This window comes from Oxyura jamaicensis, chromosome 13 (assembly GCF_011077185.1).
Source record: "Oxyura jamaicensis isolate SHBP4307 breed ruddy duck chromosome 13, BPBGC_Ojam_1.0, whole genome shotgun sequence".
NCBI classification, from domain to species: Eukaryota; Metazoa; Chordata; class Aves; order Anseriformes; family Anatidae; genus Oxyura; species Oxyura jamaicensis.
This window is the reverse complement of record NC_048905.1, coordinates 18,531,962-18,555,925: the sequence shown is the minus strand read 5'-3', so window position 1 is coordinate 18,555,925 and position 23,964 is coordinate 18,531,962. Positions and strand designations below refer to the sequence as shown.

Here is a 23,964-nt window from a genome sequence, read left to right as displayed (position 1 = left end):
CCGGGCACGCTGAGGCAGCCAAAGGTTGGCTCCACGACCCCGCTGCTGAAGGGCAGGACCCGCTCGCTGCACGTAGATGTAGTGAACGGTGTGAGTGGATGTGAATGGTATTACAGTTTAATGGCTTTCTCACATCTTCACCGGCACAATTGCCTGTTTATTGTGAGAAAAGGCATCTTAGGAGTCTCAGTCCCACTGAAGTCAATGTATGTTTTCAAATTAATATCAACAGAACTCATATTTGGTCTTAGTTATGCATGGAAAGTAGCTCAAAGACCAGTTTGCTCCCCGGATGGTTGAGAAAGAATAAAGTCCTCTGCTAACTGAGTGTCATTTTGGCTTGCTAGTAAGTGACCAAAAATGTCCTACGGATCAGCAGAGGTTCTTTCACTGAAACAAATTAGAATTGAGCCGAATATTTTTAGAGTCAAAAGCCAGCTATGTTTTAGACAATTTTGTTATTCCAGTCCCATTTCCCAGTGCCTCACCTCCGCCTCCCTTCTCACCCTCATCGCCTTGGCTCAGCCACGAGTGGGAGCAGGGCCGCATCCTGCCCGCTGCCACCCGCCTGCGCAGACCCCGGGAGGAGCCCGGCGGGAGGACGGTGCCGCAGGGGCCGAGCAGTGACCCCATCTCCCTGCCGTCCTGGCGGGGGGCTCAACCAGCCGCTCGGTACCCCTGCTGCAGGTACCTCCTGCCCCACGATCGGTGAGCAGTGCCAGCTCCTGCAGGCAGAGGACGAACCTGGCCTCCGAGGCATGAATTCACGCCTTGCCTCCCAAGGTGCAGGTACAAATCTCTCTAGCTGTTTATATGTGTATGTGTTTGTATATATGTGTATATGCATGTGTACCTATGTATGACGTTATTTTAGGGAAGAGGTCTTCCGAAGTAATGCTCCACGGCCGGGGGGACCCTGCCGCTGGTGATGGTGCAGGGGGACGTGCCCAAAGCCTGGCTCTGGAAGAGCAGCCGAGGCAGGGGGACAGGGAAGGGGACATCTGGGACCACGGCGGGCAGCAGGAGTGGATGCTCTGCAGCATCCCATGTGTCGCCCAACTCCCATCCAGGGCAGGCGGACGGCTCCTGCCATCTGCACAAGGGCTCGGGTGAGCTTGCCAGTCAGCCTGAAACAAAAAGCCTCGAAGCACAACCCCCAGTGCTAAGCTACCCTGTACAATACCACAGTGTAAGTTACAGCGGGGTTAGAGCCCTGCAGAAACGCAGACGTGTGTAGGGACACACACAGCACACACGTGTGCACCCGCATGTGCCTGGGCACCCCTGCTCCTCGCACACCCATTCAGCCGGTGACACATCTCTGTGCTTCCTTGTGGGCTGGGCCTGCCCATGGTTACTGAGGTTTAAGACCTTTATTTCTGTAGCGCTGGAGAGTAATAACCATTTCATCTAAAACTGAAGACATGAAGGTCACATAAATCAAGCCCATTTGGGTGCATTTCTTTGGGTCTAATTTTTCCACAGTTATTAATCATCCTGAAGCCCTGTGCACCTCCAGCGCCACTCTGCAAAGGCGCACACATGCACACCCAGCACCATTCTTTCACCTTGTCACTTGTATTTTATAGCCCAAATACTTATGATGTGAAAAGGAGCCAGGGAAAGCCCTGGAGTGAGGGAAGCTGAAATGGTTCCAGCTGCATGATCCACCCCGAACTGAGCACACGGCTGGAAATCCTGTGGGAGAACCCCATTTGCTCCCCAGTTCTGTTAAAACTGTGCCTTGGTGCCAGGGCAGGGGGGGAAATGTTATAAACCAACAAACTGCTAAGAGGAGCCAGATAGGTGCATTTCACATGTAAAAACTTGGTAAAAACCACAGCAGAGATGATGCCAAGCTGCCACCTCTGAACCATGCTCTCCACTGGCTTGGGGATGTATTGCTGGGAGGTTTTGTTCCTCTCCTTGCAGCCAGCTTGTGCTTAAGGATCGCTCTGGACACGTATTGCTTCCTTGTTTGCTGGTAAAATTTGCATCCTCACCATAAACTCCTGCTTGACATCTGCAGCCAAGCAATGGGTATGAAGCTCTGCTCATGTGGACCTTAGGATTCTTCTGGCAAAACAAAAACTCCCTTGCCCATTGCATGGCAACAACAGAGCCTTACGAGCACAAAAGAACCACCTTACTGAAACCGCATTAAGATCAGCAGAAATAATTTGTGCACACCTGACATCTCCCACAGCAGTCTGAAATTCAAGAGCTCTGGAACCTGGAGGATGCTACATAAGTCAGAACCGAAGTGGCATGTTACCAGCACTATCAGTTCCCATATATATGTATCTTTCTTTTTCTGCCTTTAGAAAATGAATAATTTCTCTCAAGTACTCTAACGGCTTGTTCCCAGCCAAAGCCAGTTGTCTGGAGCAGTTCTCTCTTCTGCAGCCCCCTGGCTGGCCCCAGCACCCTGGGCTCGGACCAGCTCAGACCCTGGTCACGGCTCTCTGCTCCCCAGCCCCTGCTGCTGGCTACCGACATGTGCACCCACTGCCCCTCCCTGGGCTCCCACGTCCCCGTGGGTCCCAGAGCATGCTCAGCGTTGCTGGCTCATGCCACGGGCTGCGAACAGGACCCGCACGCAGACAGCACCTCTGTCATGGAATATGGGTACATCCTCCTTGATTTTCAATTTTCTCTTGAAATGCACGTAGCTGCAGCAGCGCTGCTCCTGTCCTCTAGCAATTGATTCCCTGCCAGTCAAAGCATTAAACGTATCTTGTTAGGCTGATCATTTCTTGTATTTGCTTCTGCGCTGGATGGGACCGAGCGTCTGCTCGCCCTGCCGGCTCGAGCCAAGCACTGCTGGCAAACAAACGTGCCTGGCAGGCGGGCAGAGACCTGCCATCCTCACCGCGCTGCTGCTTCACCTGCCCTCGCTCCGCCTGGAAACGTTCCTCTGTCTTTCCGCTGGAATCACTACAGGTACCGCCCGCTGCCACCAGAAAGCCTTGAGGAACCCAACGAGAGGCGTGGGGAGGACACAGATGGAATGAGCTCACCAGAAACAAATGGAATATTTTGCTGATGGCAACAAAGACCCACACACTTGTCCCTGGTCTCCATTGAAATGCATTTGCAGTGTCTCAGAGAAGGGGAAAAAGGAAAAGAGAGTGAGAGGCAGCGTGATGGGGTTTCTCCTGGGGTTTCTTTACTATTCAACCCTCAAAGACCTGAAGAAGAACTGGAACATCTACAGCTGCTAAAAAAATGCTCTTTTCTGAGAAAGTGCAGTTATAAGGAGAGAGCCAGAAAATCTTTAAGCAATATATATTGATATATATATATACATATATATATACACAGAGATATATATACACACATATATATATATGCACATATATATACACACGTGCTTAAGGTAAACTGCCATGGCATAGCTTGCTTCTTGGAGCAGTGCACATCCCTCTAAACCACCGAGCTAGCAGGAGGATGCAGAAGGCATGCAGCCACGCGCCGCCCGGCCGCTGCCTGCTCGTTCCCACTGGCACCAGCAGCATCTGCACGCGAGCATCTTGTGTTGTCGGTACTGTTGTGCCCTTAAGGTATTCAGCTTGTGTAAGACTCAGAGTTTACAAATAAAAGCGTTTGTCATTGTGCTTCCACGACTGGAAAAATATCGTTACCCTATGACTATAAATGTTAAGGTGAAATAGGCAAATTAGGCAGTACTAGAGAGATGGATTTCATTTTTTTTTATGACCTAACAAATAATTATTGTTGGGAATTATTTTTGTATCACTTAGTATATCACTGTAATGGCAATAAGGCTCCATGCCTTCCTGCCCAGAGCCTATAGGTGGTACTTCCGCAGCAGTTCCGATTGCCAGGGATGCTTCCTTTCTGGAAACCTGTCTGGGATTTTGATTTTGAGGAAATCCTGGATGCATTTCTCTAGCTCCTCCTCGATGGAGAGCTTCTCCTTCACTGCCTTCTTCTTGCTGGAGTTGGACTCCCTGGAGCCCGAGGTGAGAGTCCGCAGCAGGTCGCTCTTCCGCCGGCTCTCGGACTGCTGCAGCAGCTGCACCGGGCCCTTCTTGGCCGGCCGGTCCAGAGTCTGTATGTTGGGCTGGCGCGTGACAGGGCCGCAGATGACGGTCTCCTGCGGGGAGCTGGCCTCCGACTGGCTGTCACAGCTGGATGTCGACAGCTCGTTGCAGGACGTGCCGCTCTCGCCCTCCTTGTCGCCTTTGCCGTCCTTGCAGCAGCAGTCGCAGTGGGACGAGGACCAGCGGGATGGCTCACCTGCCAGATGGAGAGAGTCAGGGGTTAGACTGCTGCGAGCCCTGCGAGCTGCCAGCATCATCCCCCCGCTCCCCACAGCCACGTTCACCCGCGGTGCGCTGCTCGGCTGGACCAGAGCAAAGCCCTTGGGGCCCCACCGTCACTGGGGCTGGGGCTCCTGCAGCCACCCCAGCCTCCTGGCAGTAATGTTCAGGACATTTACTTTTCAATTATTGCCAGTAAAAAAAGATAGCAGCGCTAATTTCTCCAGCCATCTTTTCTTCACTGGGGCTCAATAATACCTTTGCCTGCAGGACTGTGCAACTGGAGCAGCTCCTGTCCTGTGGGCACTGGGCCAGCGGAGCCCCCCGGCCCCTGCCCTCGCTGCTGCTGCCGCCCGCACAGGAGGGCTCGTCCCGCTCAGAAGGGAGGCTTCTGGGAAACGTGCTCCTTTGTTTGCATAATCCATCGGTGATGGGAACCCCTGAACTGAATTTAATTTATTTCCCGATTCATATAGCATACGGCTTGATTTTTTATTTTATTTTTTTTCAGCTGGAGACTTGCCTGAATGCAATAATCCACGACAAAGGGAAAGAGCTGGCATTGATAAAAACTGTTTCCTGACCAAACCGCTGTGATAATGATGGATTTAAACGTCATTTGGAAGCATCCATCTTCCCACTAAAATGTAATTATCATTTCCAGCTCGTGCAGATTGGTAATATTATCCAGATCAAGAAAAGCATAATGTAGCTGAGCAACTTCCCACGAGCCACACAGGCCCTGCTCTCTCTCATGAAGCAGAAATGTGGGTGCTGCGGCCGGTCCCGCACACCTGGCACTCCACCGCTTTGATGAGCCCAGCAGCCCTCTGGCAGCCACAGCACTGTGACCAGGCCGGGGGGGATGCACAGCTCCGGGACCACCAGGCAGCTCTGTCCGCGGCCCCCTGAGACCCCAGGAACAGGGGGAAGCGCCGCTGCCACCTCCAAAACCCCGCGCCTTGGGAGAGCAGACCCTGGGGACAGGGGTTCTGCAAGCCTACGGAGGCACGTTGTTACAGAGCTGCCCTGCTCTCCCTTTTCTCCAGCTTTTTTGTAGCTATGAATACAAGGCACAAAATTTATCGAAACAGAGGCAAAAGCCCCTCCCCAGCTGTTCCTTGCTCTTCTTCCACAACAATGAAGGAGTCTTTCAGTCTGCGAGCTGTGTGGCTAAATTAAATTTAAGACCTATTCTGTATGTTGCCTGAAAAAAAAAAAAAAAAAAAAAAAAAAAAAATTAAAAAAAAGTGAAAAAAAAAAATTTTATAATTTGTTTGCCTTGACAAAGGCATTATGCACCGAGCCTTCATAAAAACCTGAGGCATGTGCTTCGCACGGGCGCCTGCCAGCCATGCTGACCAGCAGCTCGCCCAGGGCTTCCTGCAAAACCCACCCGAGGGCCTGGCCCCACCGAGCACTGCTGCTCCTGCTCCTGCACAGAGCTGGCTCCCTCCGGCCAGGCTCTGTGTGCCATCCCTGCTGCTGTCTCCTGCTCTCCCGAAAAGCCAGACATTTTGCCCTGCCAGGCAGCGTGGACGGGGCAGCCTCCGCTGACCAGAAGCAGCCGGGCTGGCCCCACATGGGCCCCACATGGGCCCAAGGCACGCTCCTTGCAGCTCTTCAGCATGAAACCTGACAAGCTCCCGGCTGCGCTGCCCACGTCTCCCCAGGAAGCTCTTTTCACACCCTCGAGTCGCGGGGATTTCTGCTCGATGTGCTTCACTGCCGGTCACGGTCCCGCGGGGACCCTCGGGCCTGCAGCGCGCTCGGCAGCCCCGCCAGGCGCGGCCCCCAGCACCGGGGGGAGATGGGGAGCGGGCAGGGACCCACCTGCCGCCATTCGGCACCTCTGGAGTGCACGCTTCATTACTGCGGAATAAACCTTTTATAACTTAATTAAGGCCTAATAAATGCTAATTTCACTTAATGAATATTCAGCAGCTGTGGGCATACTGCATGCGAGCTGGGAGGCAGAAAAGCATCTCCTCGTGAGGCAAGCCAGCAAAAACTAGGCCAGACTCAGGTGCTGGAAACAGATTTATTCTCCATATATACATTTTGACACCTTTCTAAGGGAGGGGAAGCCTGCAGACGCAGATAAAGGCCCTCCAAAACCATCCGGCCTCTCCCGAGCTCGGCTGCACCAGCAGCCTTCACGCCAGCCCCACGGCAGCCAGCCCCGCTGCCCAGCCCGTGCTGCTCCTGGCCCTTGGTTACCAAACAGGCAAAGCTCACGTTGTGTATTTTCATCACCAGAACAACATACCAGGCTAGCCAGAGCAGTCCATCAGGAAATCCTAAAGAGAATGAGAATGGGATGGAGAAAATTGAATTGCCCTTTAGCTCTTACAGAGCAGGGAGAAAAAAAAAAATAAACCATTAGGCTATCTTCAGATTACAGGGTTAGAAAAAAAAAGGAATGTTCCAGTATTAAGCAACAATACATGAAAAATGCATCTGTGCCAACCTGGATCAAAGTAATTGCTATGCCGTTAAGTTGCTTCTGTTGTTAAAACTAAAATTATCTGATCACAAGTCGAGCAAGCTGGGCTCCGCCATGCTGCAGGTGTACAATGCAAATCACAGGCATAGCTGTCGAGTTTCCTGCTTCCCCAACTCCCTTTGCCTAATTTTGCCTTAGCCAGACCCAGGCTGTGAAAGCCTTCGCTCCCGCCACGCTCTGACAAAACAACCGCAGGCACGGGCTCGGCGAAGCAGCGGTCTCCCCTCCTCAGGAGCCAGGGGACGCGGGGCGTTTCAGAGGCAGTCTGGCCAAAACAAATCTGAGAGCCTAAATCCAAAGCCAGCTATCAGTCAAACGAATTCACCAGCTAAATGAACTCACTGAAGGATGCATTTGTTCTGCCAAAAGAGTTTCAGAGACTATGAAGCGAGGAAATAAAACAGAGAAACTCTGACAAGGAAAGGAAGTTTGAGATTTTAGACATATCACACAAGACACGATTTTATAATTTTAAGTAACTAAATTACCCTCGGTGTTACATCAAGTAGTTGACATAAACGCTAGGGAGGATGATCGGTCAGCCTGACAGAACTACAGACCAGAGCTGTGGGTAACCGCGTGCATGGTTGTAACGCAGTCTGCTAGGAACAGCCCCTCAACACGGTCATTAGCGAGGGCCTGGGTAATTGGGGTGGTGAGCAGGGTCCAGACCTGCCACCAGCAGCACAGCACGCTCCGTCCCACTCGCAGGCTTCTGCCGAGGGACTTGGTGCTCCCCGAGACACAGCACAAAATGAAACAGAAGACAGTTCTGCTGAGCCCAAATAGAGAGGCCAAAAGGGGGGGGAGAAAGAGGAGAGATGGATTTCAGTAAGGAACAAGAGACAAATTATAAGGATTTTGTATAGAGGGCATCAGTCAAGAAAATAATCTTGTTCCAAGAATCTCCTAGAAATGAGTCAAAGGAACAAAAAGCTGCACTATCTGTATGCTCAAAGGTAAGAAGAAGCTGATGTGCATCAGCCAGTAAGCCAGGTCGGCCACTGCATGGGCAGGTCACATGGCAAAGGGGAACACAAAGATCTAGGATTTAGGAAAAAAAATCAGTGCTGTTGGCCTCCCCCTGGAAATCTTCCATCAACAGAGCTCAGCCATCCCCCTTCCAAAGGGGAAAAAAAATAAAAATAATAAAAAAAAAATGTTTGGCCAGTAAAAAGTCACTTTTTAGGACATATTGGAGCATGGCCAGGGGAATGGGAGGTAAAGGGCTCCCGATTCTAGGCTCTGGTGAGAGGCACCACGGGCACAGACAAGAAGAACTAAGACAAGTGATTGTCCCCTGTGCCAGGCCAGCACGGGTGGTTTTCAGGTGCTTTGCCAAACGTTTTCCAGGTTACTCTTACGGGATGTTTCACCCATCTATTCGCTTCTTGGAGTGGGATTTTGGGTCCCAGCGGTGTGAACCTGCCCAGCCACAATGCTGGGGGGGGGACAGGTCTCCTCTTCCTGGCTTTGGGAGTTGTCAGGATGACAGGGATAGAAGAGAGGAAAAAAATAAACATTTCTCTGCATTTTGCAGCAGCACCATTCTGCACAGGACTCACGGCCAAGCAGGGCAGTCACTGAGCCCCCAGACCGTGCATTGCACTGATGTAACCACAGGCTTCATTAATTAATGTCTAAATGCTTTGAGATTCTGGGATAAAAGGGGCTAATTAATTCTGGCCCGGCTCTCCTGCCTTTCTCACTGATCTCAGCACATTTCTCTTCCACTACCCTAGTTGTAATTATTATTATTAGAGGCTTCTGAAGAAGCAGTAAAGCCTCTGATGTATATTTGACACACACACCATCAGCCAGTGGTTTTCTCTTCTCCACTCCAGCTTTTACAACAAATACACTGCAGGCAGGGAATGGGAAATCCTGTGAAGTGGGAGAGCAGGTGTGCAGAAACCCCATGGGGAGAGAGAAGTTATGACATAAAATAAGCTTAGCGCGGGACCTTCAGACCAAAACCAACGAAAGGGCTGGTTAGTTTGGTTTTTGTTGTTGTTGGAAATGGTGCCCAGGCCCTAAAGCCAGCTGCCATTAAGTCCACCTCAGACACAAAGGTGTTTGATTTTTTTGGTGCTGACCATGGGGAAAGCGACCTCAGGTGCTGCAGGGCAGCGCGGCCCTTCCTCCCTTTCCCTCAGCAAGCCCCAACACCAGCTGTGATGCTCCAACAGTGGAGGTTTCACAGAAACACTCTGAAGTGCCTAAACTGCCACCAAGCCCCCTGCTGCAGCAGGTTGTACATCCCCCGCTCCCCTACTTCCAGGGACGTTGAGAAGCAGGTTTTGGCATTAGCTCCCCCAGTAGCTCCAACAAAGAGCTGTTTCTCCGTGCAGAGGCATCCCCTGCTGGGGCTGGCGTGGGGCATTTCAGCCCGGGGCTTGGGCAGCCAGCCACGGAGGTAAGTCCTGCACCGGCACCCAGCTGCTGCTCTGGGAGCCAACCTTCACCCCGGCTCTCCGAGCCCGCCTGGGAGAGGCAGAGGGAGCAGAATCAGATGTGTGGAAACCTCTGTCAGATCCCTGGAGAACCAGATGAACACTTTTCAGGTAATTCTTCACAGATAAATGCTGTTTTCTTGAAACTGAAATGTTCTAAAAGAAGTTGGTGAGTTTGATGACATTTGCACTGGGAAAGCGCTCAGCTAGATCACTTCAACACCTCCTTTCAATTTGACATCCATATTATAATGATTTTAACATCACACTACATACAGCTAATTTTCTTTTATAATGCATCAGATTTATAAAAAACACAATGTTGTGATATTTCAGAACAAGACTCTTACAAATTACTGTTCTACAAGAAATTTCAATATATATTTTTTTCCTTCCCAAATAGTGAAAGCACTCTCTCAGCTCTCACTTTCTGCTGCCTTCTCCACACTCTCTCTCCAGCTGGGGATCACCGCAGCAGCCAGCCCCCACTCGAGCAGAAACCAGCAGCGCGGCCCCGGAGCCACCCCACGCCCAGCTGCCACCACCTCCGTCACCTCCGTCCCACCAGGGTCCCAGCGCCTGGGTATCCGAGGGGCCCGTGCCCTCTCCTCCACCCTCACTTTCGTTCCAGCCTTGTGAAGCAAGTGTTCTCCTTTCAACACCACAAAAGCAAAGTGTTGAGGCATTTAAATATATCGCACATTATTCATTGGGTAAATAAAAAATTGATTGCCTCTAGGTCTGCAGATAAGGTAATGCCGGCGAAGTGACAATTTGATTTAGATCACTCATTCATGCGTGCACAACGCCTCAAACGGTTTTTGCATCCATGCATGAATTAAAGGTGTTGTGATTGATGAGAGACTAAGGTCTAATTGGTGTTTTAATAAATACACTCTGACTTGGTAATCTAGCCAGATTTATCAGCAGAAAATGCCCCTGTCTAAATAAAATTACCAAGGTAAAGCTTAGGAACAATGACAAATGCCATGCAAGTAATTGGCTCTGGTACCAGCGCTGGCAGCAGGATGGACATGCAATAGGTTTATTTGCTTTTAGGATCAAGGATCTCGAGGAAAAATTCAGCAGACAAACAAACCCAGGGAAGGACTTGACAGTAACGTTATTGGTTTGAACTCTCCCATGTGTGCAAAGACAGCAGTGACAGGGAGGATGGGACTCAGCCGAGGGCACGGCTGCTGCCAGGCACTGCCCAAGGCAATCCCATTTTTTCACCCTTCTGGCTGCAGCTGCAGACACCTGGCGCTGCTGTGGCTGTGCCAGCAGCCCAGGATTTGCTCCTCTCTGCATCCTGCTCTGGGCCGAGCTCACCGCCAGCATTTGAGCTGCTCTCTGCAGACACCAGCAATGTCTGTCCGAGGAAGTCTACCATTTGTGCAAGACAATTTCAGGCAGTCCCTAGGCAGCACGCACAGTACTGCTGTGACCTTTCCTAAAACACTTGGTTTTTGAAATGGACTTCTGTAAGAACATAAAGTTTGTTTGAAAATTAAAAAAAAAATAAGTTCCCCACATGGTGGAGAAAACATGTTAAAATTGCAGAGGGCCTATAAAGGAGACAAAATACTTTTCTACGGATCTTTTTCAAATTCAGATGTGATGAAGCTAAAATTCTGAGTGGAAAGTTGTGCAAAATATGAGCAACAACTTGGTGAGAAGCAGAAAGCCTTTGGAGGACTCGGTCCCATGTGGTCACTGACGCTGTCAAGCTGTTTCTGAAAGCTGTGACATACCTCAATACTCCTTACACCTCATAACCAAAGCCTTTTTATCAGAGGAAAACTGCTTCCGTGGTTAATTTATTCTTTGGTGCACTCCTGGGCTGTGCAATAAACATTTCTGCCTCCTCCTGGAGCCCCCACGATGGCTTCCCAGAGACCCAGCGCAGCTGCTCTCGTCTCATCCAGCAAGCACGGTCAGGTCAGCTGGCTATTTTCAGCTGTTTCTCTTCAAATCAATCCCTTTTAAAACCTCCTTATCAGCCTAACTGTACTGCCTGCTTAACCCTCCCCTTCTCTGGCAGCACTGGAGAAATAATTCGGGCTTGTGCAACTCAGATTTATCTGCTTCTACCTTTTATTTCTCATCCACAACACAAAGTCTTTGGCAAGACCACAGCAAGAGCACACCTAAGCAATACTCTTTCAAGACTCACCTGTATTTTTCATTGACAGCTTAGCAAGCAGTCGGCTTGAAAAAGAAAAGTACAACGAGCTGTCTGGGGGGGGAGAGCTGCAGAGGCCTGACTGCTCAGCATTTCCAGTACAGCAAGGCGTCGGTTAGTGTTGCTGGCTTCCATGCTCCATATTTTCCTTTCCAAATACTGGGATTGAAAACAATATTTGGCCATCAGGACTATGGCATTTATCTTCTTCTGGGAAAATTACATTGAAATGAAAAAATGATGCAAAAGTTTCCTTCTGCCAATAGTATTTGCTCTTTCTGTCCTTCTCAAACATCTCCAGCTTGTTTAAGTTTGGTGCACCTAGAATTAATAGCTGCCACTACCAACATCATCCTCCTTCATCGAGTCCAGCCTTAACTCCTCAAATTTAAGACTGTTCTGTACCTTTATTACTGCTGTTTTAACACTTTATCTTAATACAATCTTTCCTCTTGCCTTCTGCTCAGATGTGAAATTCCCACGGGTCAGAGGTTCAACCCTCACAGGTACTGGGCACCGACATACTCGGGATATTTATAAAGAAGTTCAAATGCTCCATTAATTAAAACACAGGTGAAACAGAGCCAGGCTGAGTAGTCGGAAAGCACGTCCCCTCACGGCGCCCTAATTTCGGCGGTACCCACCTGAGCGTGACTGCAGGCTCCTCAGGGGCCAATGCAAAGAATTCAGGACTAGACCGGCGTCGCCAAGCCTTAACGCCAGCAGCAGTGCCCAGAGCAGCTCAGGGTGCCCTCTGCTTGCCTCGCAGCCACGGCTGCACCCGGCTCGGAGCTAGCACAAAACACCTCGGGGTACACAACCACACCTCTTTGCGTCCATGTAGGTAAAACCCACCGCTACTAGGCTTGACTTCGTTAAACCCTTCACAGTTTACATTCAAACCCGAGCTGCCTTTTCAAGAACCGTTTTAATTAGCAAAGACAAAGTGTGCAGTACTCCTGCTTCTTGAAGATACACATTATAAATTGCCGACAGATGGTTATGATAATATGGGAGCCACAGTTTTTGAGTTTTAAAAATTAGGACTCGTGAACTGATGAATGCTCTAGAGATACGAAAACATCATGTCAGTCTATGTTGTTCCAATTAATTGCAATCAATTGCTAATTGAGAGCTATTTTAAGACTTGCCATTACTCTGAACATAATGTGGAATAATTTGCGTGGTCCTCGTTACCCCCACCACAAATGACATGGATGCAAAGAACTCCTGGGAAACAGAATCAAAAAGAGCCACAAGAACCTGCTTTTCGGTTTCCTTCTTTTTTTTCTTTTTTTCTTTTTTTCTTTTTTTCTTTTTTTCTTTTTTTCTTTTTTTCTTTCTGTTGTTGTTGTTGTTTGTTTGTTTGTTTTTTGTTGTTATTGTTGTTTGTTTGTTTGTTTTTGTTGTTTGTTTGTTTTGGGGCAGATAGGGCAAAGTTTGGAGCTCAGGATTTAAAAACCTAGGAGACAAGGGATCTCAGGCACTTGCTGGACCTCTCCCTTCAAAACTTTCCCAAATGTCGGCTCTGATATTACTGAATAAATACATCCACCCACCCTTATGATTTCCAGGCAGCACAAGTATCTCGGACAGAGCTCGGACGGAGAGGAGGCCCATGGCAGCACCACACGGGAAGGAGGACGCTAGGTGGGCATTTGGCAGCAGGAATGCAGGCACAGGCTTCCTCCTGCTGCCCGTGCTGGCAACAAGAAAGGCACATTTCTGGGCAACCGACACATTCAACAAATGTGTCCTTAACCATTTAGTGATTTCCCAGCGCAAAGGCGAAGCAGTACAGCAGGGGACCAGCTCCGTGGCCAGAAAGGGCTCTCCTCCAGGGAGATAATGCTGGAAAAGTTGCTTATTGAAAACAACTATTTTATATGGGCTGGTGGCACCGGCTGGTGCCAGCACTGTTCTTGCCCTGTAAGGATGCATCCCCGATTGAAGTCACTTCTCTAGTTAGCAGGAATCAGCGTTACAAGAGGAGCAGATCATGACCAGGGGTGTTTGCAATGCACTCCCTGCTTATTTATTGCTTAGAATCACAGAAAACTCTTTGTGGTATTTCACTCTGACAACGGGCGCTAATAAATAACTCATGTTCTTTGCTGTAGCAGTGCATTTTCGATAGCATTGAACCAAGCCTCATTTTTCATAAATGGCTTCTCAAGAACAACATCGTGCGGCTCTGGCACATCTGCCCATCGATCGCCGGGCAGGGGCTGTTACCCCGAGCTGGCCCCACAGCTCAGCCGTTGCTTCAAGGCAAGCATTGCAGCTACAGGGAAAATCAGAACACGAGAGGATGCTAGGCAAGGAAGTAGCCCTGCAGGGCTGTTGTTTATTAATTATTTGGAGCATGACTCTGACAAATGCATTCAAAGGCCGGCAGAACAAAGGAGAAAAGCCTGAATCCACAGCCAGGGGATGGTGGTACCCAGCGCCTGGCTGCTGTGTTTGCAGGAGAATCAGAGAGCCCTTTCCAGAGGGGCAGATGCTAGGTTTTTATGAGCTATTTAAGACACTCTCTCTGGAAGCTTTTATTTTTTTTTCTTGTCTGAACCTCATAAAATAGCCTTCTGCTCTATAGAGATAAATTTGGTTTATGTGAGAGAAACATTCCCAGCCACAGTGGGCTTTGCCTTAAATCCCATATCTTGCAGTTTAATCTTGCTGTGGGTTAGCTTGGTTTATTTTCTATCCTGTAAGTGGTGAATTGAACTTTAAGAAATGAATGGTTTGGTTTATCAGTTTTAGCATCTAGACCAAAGCACTTTTGCATCAAATAAATGCATGCAGTGGGAGATCCTCCAGATACTGCTTTAAAAAATCCAGCAGTTTACTCAAAGCATTTTTAGCACCAGCTTCAAGACCAATTAAGTTACCCACGCCTGGGTAACTTAATCCTACCTGCTCCGAAATCCAGAGCTCTTCTCTTGCATGAGGCAGGGGCCCGAGGGGCGAGGAGATGCTGAGCCCCGGCAGCAGCCCCGCAGGAGCACGCCAGGTCTCCGTGCCGGTCACTGACACTCCCCAGCGTGCGGCACGGCCACGACTCAAACACCTGGCTGGCTCTACTTCTCCAGCGTGTGAAAAATAAAGGTAGGAACCAGCCAAAGCCTAAGCTGACCCACTGCTTCCGACTTAAAGGAAGGCATGGCACGGAGGAGAAGGGGGCCTTCAGACTGGTATTTCCATAAAATGAATCAGTACCATTTGGGAACCTGCTCCGTGGGAGTAAATCCAAGCGAAATCTGGAGTAAGTGACATTTAGAGATGGAAAACAACACAAAACAGAGCGCCCGTGCCCAGGTGACGGAGGTGCTGGAACAAAGTGAACCAGAGAAATTTCTTACCGGGAAGGGAGGCAGAGACAGGCACAAAGAGAAGGCGCGGGGGTACGGCATCCCCTGGAGCTGCCCCCCCAGTCCCGTAGCAGGGATTCCATTGTGGGTGCACATGGGTAGCCATGAACACACCCAAGGGAGAGGTTTTCTAACGGATGCTGTAGGGATTTTCTTTAATGTGTGCAGAGGAAGATTTTATTGTTTTGAGGTGGCACACTGGGTTGGATCAGTTTTGGGATACTGAACTAGTTTGGTTAACTAATACACCACCTCCGCTCTGCATTTGTAGAAGAAAATAATTCTTTTTTTTTTTTTCTTTCTTTCAGAATCTAACAGATTCTTTCTTCCATATATTTCTAAAGGAGTATGCAAGAACTCTTTAGGGATGCTATTGGTTCCTATTAAATTCTGTAGGGTTTTTAGTGCCATTTACAGAGAGTCGACTGCCATCAGCATTATTAAATTCCATATAAATTCTCCATAAGAAAGCAGAAAATCTCAATGATTATGAGTCCAGTATCTCTGTGGATGAAAAATGTATTCATGGAAAATCTCAGAGCATTACAAATGTATTCAAAATAATTATACTGGAAGGATTTTTCTACAAGCTGTAATGTGGAAATGCATCAAGCATGGGAAAATTGGACTAACTGTCCTTTGACCTAGAAGAAATGTTGAAAATTTAAGTAAGTTCTCAGCTATGTAAAAGCCTGATCCTAATCCCTCTGGAAATAATGTGAGCATTTCTACTGACTGAAAGACTTCAAAAGAGCACAGCAGCCGCACTTGCAGCATCGCGATGTACTTCTGTGCTCTGTGCCTCGCAGTCACTATTTCCTTAGGATTCACTACGCCTCGCAGCTATCCTAAAGCTACTAAGGGAGATTGTGAAGGCAGGCAGAGTCTAAAAAAATCTTCAGAGGAAATCAAAAATACACACAGAATGAAGGTCAGGGCTGCTATGCCAGGCCTCCCAGGTTTATCACCGACACCTCAGGGCAGCACCAAGTAGGTTGGCCATGGAGCACGAGCAGGTCCTGGGGAGCAGCAACCTGGCTACGGCCAGGGGGACACTGCTCTGCTTGTACAAGGACAGCTGCAGATGTTGCAAAGGAAACTTCCCCAGGCAGGAAGCGAGACCTAGACAGCAATATACACCAGCCGGGTTTGCTGTTGTCATGTTAAAGGACAGAGGTGTTGAAGAAGCCCTGGAATCAGCCAGCGTCACCTCCATCTGCTCCAAGTGGTGGAGCTGGGGAGCAGCTGAAGATCCAGCTTGTGTTTTCTTCATTTCCATCATTCGTTTCAGGTTCGGTCAGAAGTGCCTGTGAGGCGGTTCTGGAGTGACTGCAAGCTGCACTTCCAGCAGGCTGGATGGGCAAACAGCAAGGCCAAGAACCTTTCCCAGGCCAGGAGCACAGCCCTTGGTGCAGCCAAGGCCAAGGTGGGCACGGCACAGCACGGCACAGCCCCAGCACAGCCCGACCCCAGTACAGCCCTGAACTGACTGCAACTGCCCACACGCAGCACCATTCATGGAGGGGACTGGGTGCGCTGCAGCACTCAGACACCTCGTGTGGGTTGGGGGGAGCAGCCTCCCTCCTGCCAGCACCCAAAGCCACGTCCTCCCAGTGCAATGCCAGGCAGGGATGCACGGGTGACCCCCCTGTCCCCGAGGACCACGGCTCAGAGGAGCCCCAGCTCCCCCCGTCCCCGCACTGCCACCCCATCCGTGCTGCCTTGCAGCCGGTGTGATGACAGCACAGAGCAGGTCGCTGTCAGCCTGCAGGAGCCATCAGAAACAGGATGGCCAGCAGCGCTCACCCCCGGGGCTGGCTGCATTTACCCGTGCCACAGCTGTCACCGCCCTGGCGGAAAGCTGCATGGGACGTGGAGATCACAGGTCAGTCTGCAACCAACGTGCTGGCATCCAGAGCTGCTGCCTGAGCTGCAGGGAATGGAGTGCCCGTGGAATGCAGCTTTACTTAGCATTTACACCAGAGTCACTTGCTCAGCATTGCTGACACCTCCCGGAGCCTGCCCAGAGAGGTGCCCTGCCGTGGGCACGGGGGCTGTCACCCCTCTGCCCAGCACCCTGCTGGGCCCTGGTCACGGGGAAGCCCCGCTCCCCCGGCACGGGCTGTGCCAGCAGCCACGACACGTCTGTGACCTGCATCAGTCTCTGGTGCCAGCACAGAAAACCAGACGCTGCGGTCTATGTACTTCATTCAGGAAAGACAAATTATATTCTAAAGGCATCCGTGACCTGCTGTTCAAGATACTTGTTTGGGCGTTTTATGGTCTTTGCTGATTGATTGGCTGGGAGACTCAGATCTGGTTCTCCGAGCGATCCGACCCGGGTTCAGACCTGGCGGTGTGCCCTGCGTGTCCGGGACGTGCAGCTCTGCTCCCCAGGGCCTCACCCAGCCTCACCCCGCGCTGCGCGGCCGAGAGCAGGGTGAGGCAAGCAGTGAGCCAGGTTTTAAGTGCTGCAGAGGAATAGAAATATCACGGTTATATTGAAAAAAACAGCCTAAACTGCAGTTTAAAGAGTCTAAATGTTTCAGCTTGATCTCAGCATGTCACAGTGTAAGGAAAGCTGCTTCTCACGCTGTTCTCCTCTTCCCTGCGAGCTGCTGGGGCCTGACTCAGCCCAGCTCCACTCTTACCCATTTCTGGAAGCTGGTGGCCTTGCCCCCTCGTAAAGCTGCTGTCAGCCAGATGTGAATCCGGCCAAAAGCACCTCCTGCTTCCAGGGGACTGTGTTTCTGACAGCTCTGCAGCTGCAAACCCAGCGAGTAACCTCCAAACGGAGGTGTCGGGCCCACGTAACGTGGCACAGGGCACACGCGTCGCGGCACGCCGCTCGCACTGCTCCTCCCAGCCCTCAGCCACGGGCCAGAAATAGAGCAAGCTAGTATTTACCGTGGGAGATTAATGTCTGATGCAAAATATTTAATTAATACGTTGAAGTTTTATTTCATGGGTACTTGGTTTGCGCTGTGACAAGCACTGGAGATATACGGGTCCGCAACTAAACGCTGCCCAAGATAAAGCAATCGTTCATCTGTGCTACAGTCAAGCATAACAAATACCCAACTTGTACTTTGGCGTAGCTCCATAATGCTTTCTGCATTAGCCCTTTACATGAATAATTCACTGCCAAAGGCCTGCTCCATCGCCATGACCAGAACTGAGCCATTCGCGCTGGTTACGATACCCCAGTGACACCGCGGGTGAAAGAGCTCTCACTGCGCCCGCCCCGCAACCCAGTCTTGCTGGATTTCTCTCACACATTAAATAAAAATAAAATCAGAGCACACATTACCTGCATTTGGGAAAGGCGCACGTTTTGTTACAGTTATTTATCCTTACCAAGGACAGGCTTTCGTGTGAAGGGAAGGGGCCCCCTGGGGTACGCCATGCGGCAGGGGCGCAGGAACCCAGCCCTGCCGCAGGGCCCTGGGCGAGATGGAGCTCGGCATCTCTGGGACGAAGCGCCCGCCGCATGTGCACGGCACAGCCCCGTGTCACCGCGGGGAGCCTGCCGTTTGGGAAGCTCCACCGAGCCCACAACAGCCCCGTCAGGCTCTGCGCACGCATGATGCCTTTTTATGCCTCTCTTTCTGCGTATGAGGGCCATAAAATAAGCACCAAAGTAATTTACTTCTGCTTCAAGGCCCCTTTTATAGAGTCAGAGTGATTTATGGGGCCTCGGTGCACATGACCGACAGGCCCTTAATATTTAACAGCCGTAAAAGAAATATTGAACAAACGCCGTGTATTACTGAGTCGCTTTTGGTCTACAAACATATTAAGATAACTCTGCATACATTGCAACTGGTCAAATATTAATCACTGAATAATTTAGCCCGTGAATTTCCTTTGTTTAAAAAAATAATTCAGCAGATGTATTTGTCCACTCCAGTGCAAATACATATTTATGATATGGTTATTGGTCTAATATATGTTTTCTGGTATCCTCATTTCAGGATATACATAAAAAGAGTCAAATCCAGCCCTGGAAAAAGAAAGGGAGGAGGGCCCAGCGCAAGTTTTATGTGCAGGGCGGCAGCATATGCTTGGCAAAATGCTGCTGCCTGCGTACAGGGAGCTCTGGAAATGAGCAGTTGCAGCCTCCTTAAATATTGATGGCTTCGCTGGAGCAGTTATGAAAGCACTGGAGACAGCGCCGGGGCTGAGGCAAGGGACTCAGCGCCTGAAGCAGCGCACAGGACTGTCCCGTGCAGCCTGGGGGTGCTCAGGGTGCCCCCCCTGCCCCTCACCTCTGCCCCAGCATGGGCCCAGAGCAGTGGAGCGGGACCACACCAGGGAGGAGGTGCATGCAGAAGCAGCAGCAGGCGTTTCTCTCCCAGCGCCTTTCGGTCTCCAAAGCGTGTGCCTCTGCACAGGATGTGCCTCTGGGGGCACCGGGAGCTCCTGGGGGGGCAGCGAGTCCCAGACCACAGCCGAACCAGCCTTGGGAGCATCCCCAGCCCCTGCTCGGGGACAATTGCTCCGACATGCCATCAGGCACTTCTCCTCCGTGGGGCTTGAAGGTGCCTTCAGCCAGCAGAGACACCACAAGCGTAGTGCCTGGCGAGCTCCAGCCCCGGAGCGATTTCCAGCCCGCACATTTGCACCACGCAGCTCCGAGCTCCCGGGGGCCGCAGGGAGCACAGCTCGCAGCAGGAGCCCACCGCCAGCCATCAGTCCACGCCTGGCAGCCCCCTGCCTGAAACATTCTGATTGAGGGCGAAAGGAAAAGCTGCGTGTTGTAGGCAGCTGTTAACACCCAGGGAAGAGCCAGCAGAGCTGAGCCACTGTCCTGGTGATGCTCTCAGAGCCCGCATGGCGCTAGCAGAGCTCATGGCACGACTGATCTGTCACGTAGACGGGACCAAAGGGACCGGCGTCCGGCCCTGCGCTGGTGACAGGTTGTGCAAGCAGCTGAAACAGGCAATGTCCCTGTGCCTACCATTACAGGTGTGTATCTCCATACCAGAAAGCACACAGTGCGTACCCTCTAGGGAAACAAAGCTCCTCTGGGAAGCAAGCCCTCAGCTCAGGCTGGGCACCCTCCTCCTCCCGTCCCAGCACCGCCACCCACCCCGCAATCAGCAGCTGCGGAGTCACGCTTGGCAGCTGCGTGCGAGGCAGAAAAGAGGACTCCAAGGCAGCCACACCGCTGACACTGCCCAATTAACCTCAGCCTGGAGTTGAATCCAGGTCATCAGAAGCACTGTGCTAACGAGCAGGCGGGCTGCATTACCGGCCCTCCCTCTGAAGCCCACCGCTAACGGCTTAACCGAAGGCGCCGGCACGCGAAGGCAGGGCGGGCGCTGGGCGGGCAGGGCAGCCTGCCGTGTGCTCTCTGCCCTTGCCGTGCTCAGGAATCCTGTAGTTTATCCTCATGTGTCGGGTCTAGCACCATCAGTAACGAACCTCGGAGCAGGATGGCTGAGCACCGCCTGCTCCCCTGGGGCAGAGCTGCAGGCCGACCCGAGCAGCCCTCCAGGCACACACCTCGGCTATGCGCCCGCTCGAAGCCGGCTGGCACGGCCACGCTGCGCCCATCTCCCGAAAATCTGTCCGAATCCTGGCGTCTTGTCTTTGCGCTATCACGTTTTGAGGCGATCACAGCCAACAGGCAACTCCTAAACAAATCAAAGCAATGTGATTGTTGAATTAAAAGCCACCAGGCCCGGTGGTTGTGGCTGACCCCCTCTCTGCAGTGAGCGGCAGCCCGCAGCACGACGCACCAGCCTCCTGGGGCCGACACGCCGCTCCGTGCCCGCTGTGCCCGGCCCTGGCACTGCTGCCAGGAGGCTGCTCGGCGCTGCCTTCACCTGCACCGCTCTGCACACCACGAGGCTGTGTTCAACAAAATGAAAACCGGCAAGAACTGCCTCCCCACGGCACCAAAATGCTCACAGGAGTATTTATTTCATTTATTTTTATTTCTTCATTATGAATCTGCTAAGAGCATTGAGATTTTCACTTGGAGTGGGATTTTTCTCTCTCAGGTTCGCACTTTAATGATCCAGCATGTTTCTAAAACCACCCCAAAGACTCTTCAGAAGACAACTGAAGGTTGTGGCATCCTGCACACCGCTGCTCTGCGGGATGGGAGGTGTTCCAACCTGATGGGTCAAAGGAGAGATCTCTCACCTGAGCAAAAACCACCCTGGAAGCGGGCCCTAGCTCTGCACTGACACTCTGTGCTGTTTTGAAAAGTAAATCAGGGACGATCTGAGTGGGGAGCTGGCCACAGGCACCGGCCACAGGCACCGCGCACAGCTCGGTGAGACCTGGCCCGGCCCCACGCCAAAACGCTCAGCAGGAGCTGGGCTGGGGGCTGCAGCGAGGAGCCTGAACTTCTGGGAAAGTGTGAGAGGTCCTCGAGCCCGCTCCCATCACAGCAACGAGACTGACAATCTTTTAGGAAAATATAAACTTAATTTTAAGCCATCTGGGAAATTCTGCTAAATGATTTATCATGCAACTGATGAAACTGCAATTTAACTTCAAAGCCCTAAACAGCATTAAAGAAAGCCTTGTGCTCAAATTAACAGTAAAATATTTGACACTGGAAATTATTGTAACAGCAAACAGCATTGTTCTCCAATTAGCCTAATGCAATAGATCACTGTACGGGCAGGCATCCCAGCAGGCGCTCATTGGGATGTGCATATTCAGGTTAGTTCACATTGCCTCTGTGCAGACAGCCGAGCACTGCACGTGCGGCTGGGGGCCCAGGTGACCCAGCCCTGCCGGGCTGCATCCAGCCAGCTCTCACCTCTCCTCGGCTGTCCACATCAAGGAGCTAAAGGCAGCACCCGGCAGGCTGCAGCCCGACCCCGTCCCGCATCTCACCGCTGCAGCACCGCAGGCAGCACCAGCATCTCGCAGGAATTGAGCTTGCAAAAAGCCACCGCCCTCCTGCAGAAAGTGGCCTGTGCTGCCATCCGAGCTCGCAGCCACCCAGGGCAACTCCTGCACACAGGAGACGGAGGGGCCCGAGAGGAAGCACGTCTGCTCAGCGAGTGCATCCTAATTAGTTTACAACTGTCTCTCTCAATAACTGGTGAATAAGATCCCTATTGATCTAATTAGCAGGAAGAGAAGAAAATTGTGTTGTTTTTTTTCCTGTGGCTGTTGGCAGCTTCCTGGTTACAGACAGAGCCCTGCGAGCCCCATGCCACCGTGCACAGGCAGCGCGAGAGCCGGCCCCAGGGGCTGAGCATTGGCACCCTGGGGACCAGGCACCCTGGGGAGCGCGGGGCCTCACTGCCAGGGGCCCTGGAACAGCACACGGGGAGGGCAGCTTTAAGCCAGGTCCGTGGGAGTCTGCAAGCTGGCTCCTCTGGGGTCTGCCTTGTTTAATGACCTTGGCCCTGATTTCAGGCTGTAACTGCTGAGCGCAGCCAGCAGAGGAGCCAGAAGCGGTTATGCCCACAGCTGCGTTTCTTCACAGAGCACATCCTCCAGTAACACCGTGGTGCCAAGGTTCAGCCGCTAGGAGCAATGCCTGCAGAGCCCAGCAGCGGCCCCGAGGAAGGCGAGTCCCAGCCCTGCGCCCAGCCCCAGTCCCTGAGCCACCGACCCACGGCCACGGGGCACGGCCAGCAGGGAACATGGAACAGCTGCCTGCAGGTCCTGAGCTTTAGCGGGGATGAAGGGAAGGAGCAGAATGGTGGTAGTGGGGATTTATCTTCCTAAAAGGAAAAGATGACTTCCCAGGACTGGATAAGCATTTGCTGGAATGCCAACGGTTATTGCTTGCTCAACAACTGCCGTTCAGACCAGAAATAAAACTGGAAGGAGGGAATTACCTGGGAGATATGGAGAGCATCAGATAACGCCAGCGAGGACCAACCGGGCCAGCCTGGTCTCAGCGCTGTCTGTCCCTCAGGGGCAGGAATGGCCCCAGGTCGGGGCCGCCCCAGCCCCTTTCCCACGGGGTAGCCACGAGGTTTGCTCTGCTGAATTAACAGCTCAGCTCAGTCTCCAGCTGCTTTTGTCGAGACAGCTGTTCCCACAGATAATTACGAAGCAGTTACCTGCTGGTTTTCTTTTACTGGTGGCTGCTGTTACTCGAGGCACACGGCGCACGGTGCCGCGGGCACCCCGACCCTCTGCGCCCAACGCCCTGCACCCGCCAGCGGCGCTCCTGCTGTGTGCCAGGGACAGCACAGCCCCGCTGCAGCTCCTGCCTGCACTGATAAACACCCCAGCAATCACTGAAACCACAAAAATTAGGTGCCAAGTCCTTCAGTTTAATCCTGTCCCCGCCAGGGTCACAGGGAGTGCTGCGATGCCTGCCTCCCCCAGAGCAGCAAGAGGTGTACTTTTTGTTACGCGCACTCTGCTGATTAACAATTTCCAGCTCCATTGAAGAGATTTTTGATTAAAGCAGACAGAGGATAGCCTAAATTAGTTAAGGTAAAACTGTTTACAGCCAAGCTATCTGGCAAGCGTTTTTTATTTTAGCAAACCAGCAGCGATGGCAGGAATTCAAGATTTGCAGGTGCCCAGATAGAAGCTCAAATCCTCCTATTACTAAACCTCCATGCAATTACGGCATACAAATTGCTATCCTTTCCTCATCGCTCTGATTTAGAAAGGATTCATGGTTTTTCCATTTTGGGCAGATTTTGAAAGACACAAAAGACTGTTGTGTGTAAAACTCCCAGTGATAATCAATGACATTTGGGTCCTTGTGAATCATCCTGTCCTTCTAGAGCTTCACCTTTATGATTAATATGTTGTTTCTTTGGCTCTTTTCTTGATTAACAAGAATCAGAGGAACAATTATGCATCCTATCATTACTTTCTAAGGAAGCTCCACAATTACATATTTTAATTAATATTCTTGTTCATTTCAGAGAAACTTTGGTTTTAAAACTGCTTTTTGGCAATCAAATGGCATCCGTATCACAGTTTGAGAGCTTTCCGGCTACAGCTTGGGAAGAAGTACAGATGACAAAGACCATCATTTATGAATTATTTTTTTCCCTCACGTTGCAATTTTGAATTTAAGCCAAGACAAGCAGCAATCTATTTCTCGCACCCGTGTTTGTGACTGTGTTAGGCTCCCTCTTTGCAGCCTAAGGCCAGGCCCCCGTTACGGCACCAAGCCCCCGCATCTGCGAGCGGCTTCAGTTGTGACCACCTCCCC

At 51.3% G+C, this 23,964-nt stretch overlaps 1 protein-coding gene across 3 annotated transcripts in view; it reads right to left on the bottom strand.

The window, feature by feature from the left end:
* Nucleotides 1-160: 160 nt before the first annotated feature.
* Nucleotides 161-23,964, bottom strand: part of KCTD16 (potassium channel tetramerization domain containing 16) — a 59,153-nt gene continuing 35,349 nt past the window's right edge. For all 3 annotated transcript variants that reach the window (XM_035338244.1, XM_035338246.1, XM_035338245.1), the window contains one exon: nt 161-4,263. In XM_035338244.1, coding sequence (XP_035194135.1) covers nt 3,812-4,263 — 452 coding nt within the window. In that variant the 3' untranslated portion in view covers nt 161-3,811. The remainder of the gene's footprint in view (nt 4,264-23,964) is intronic.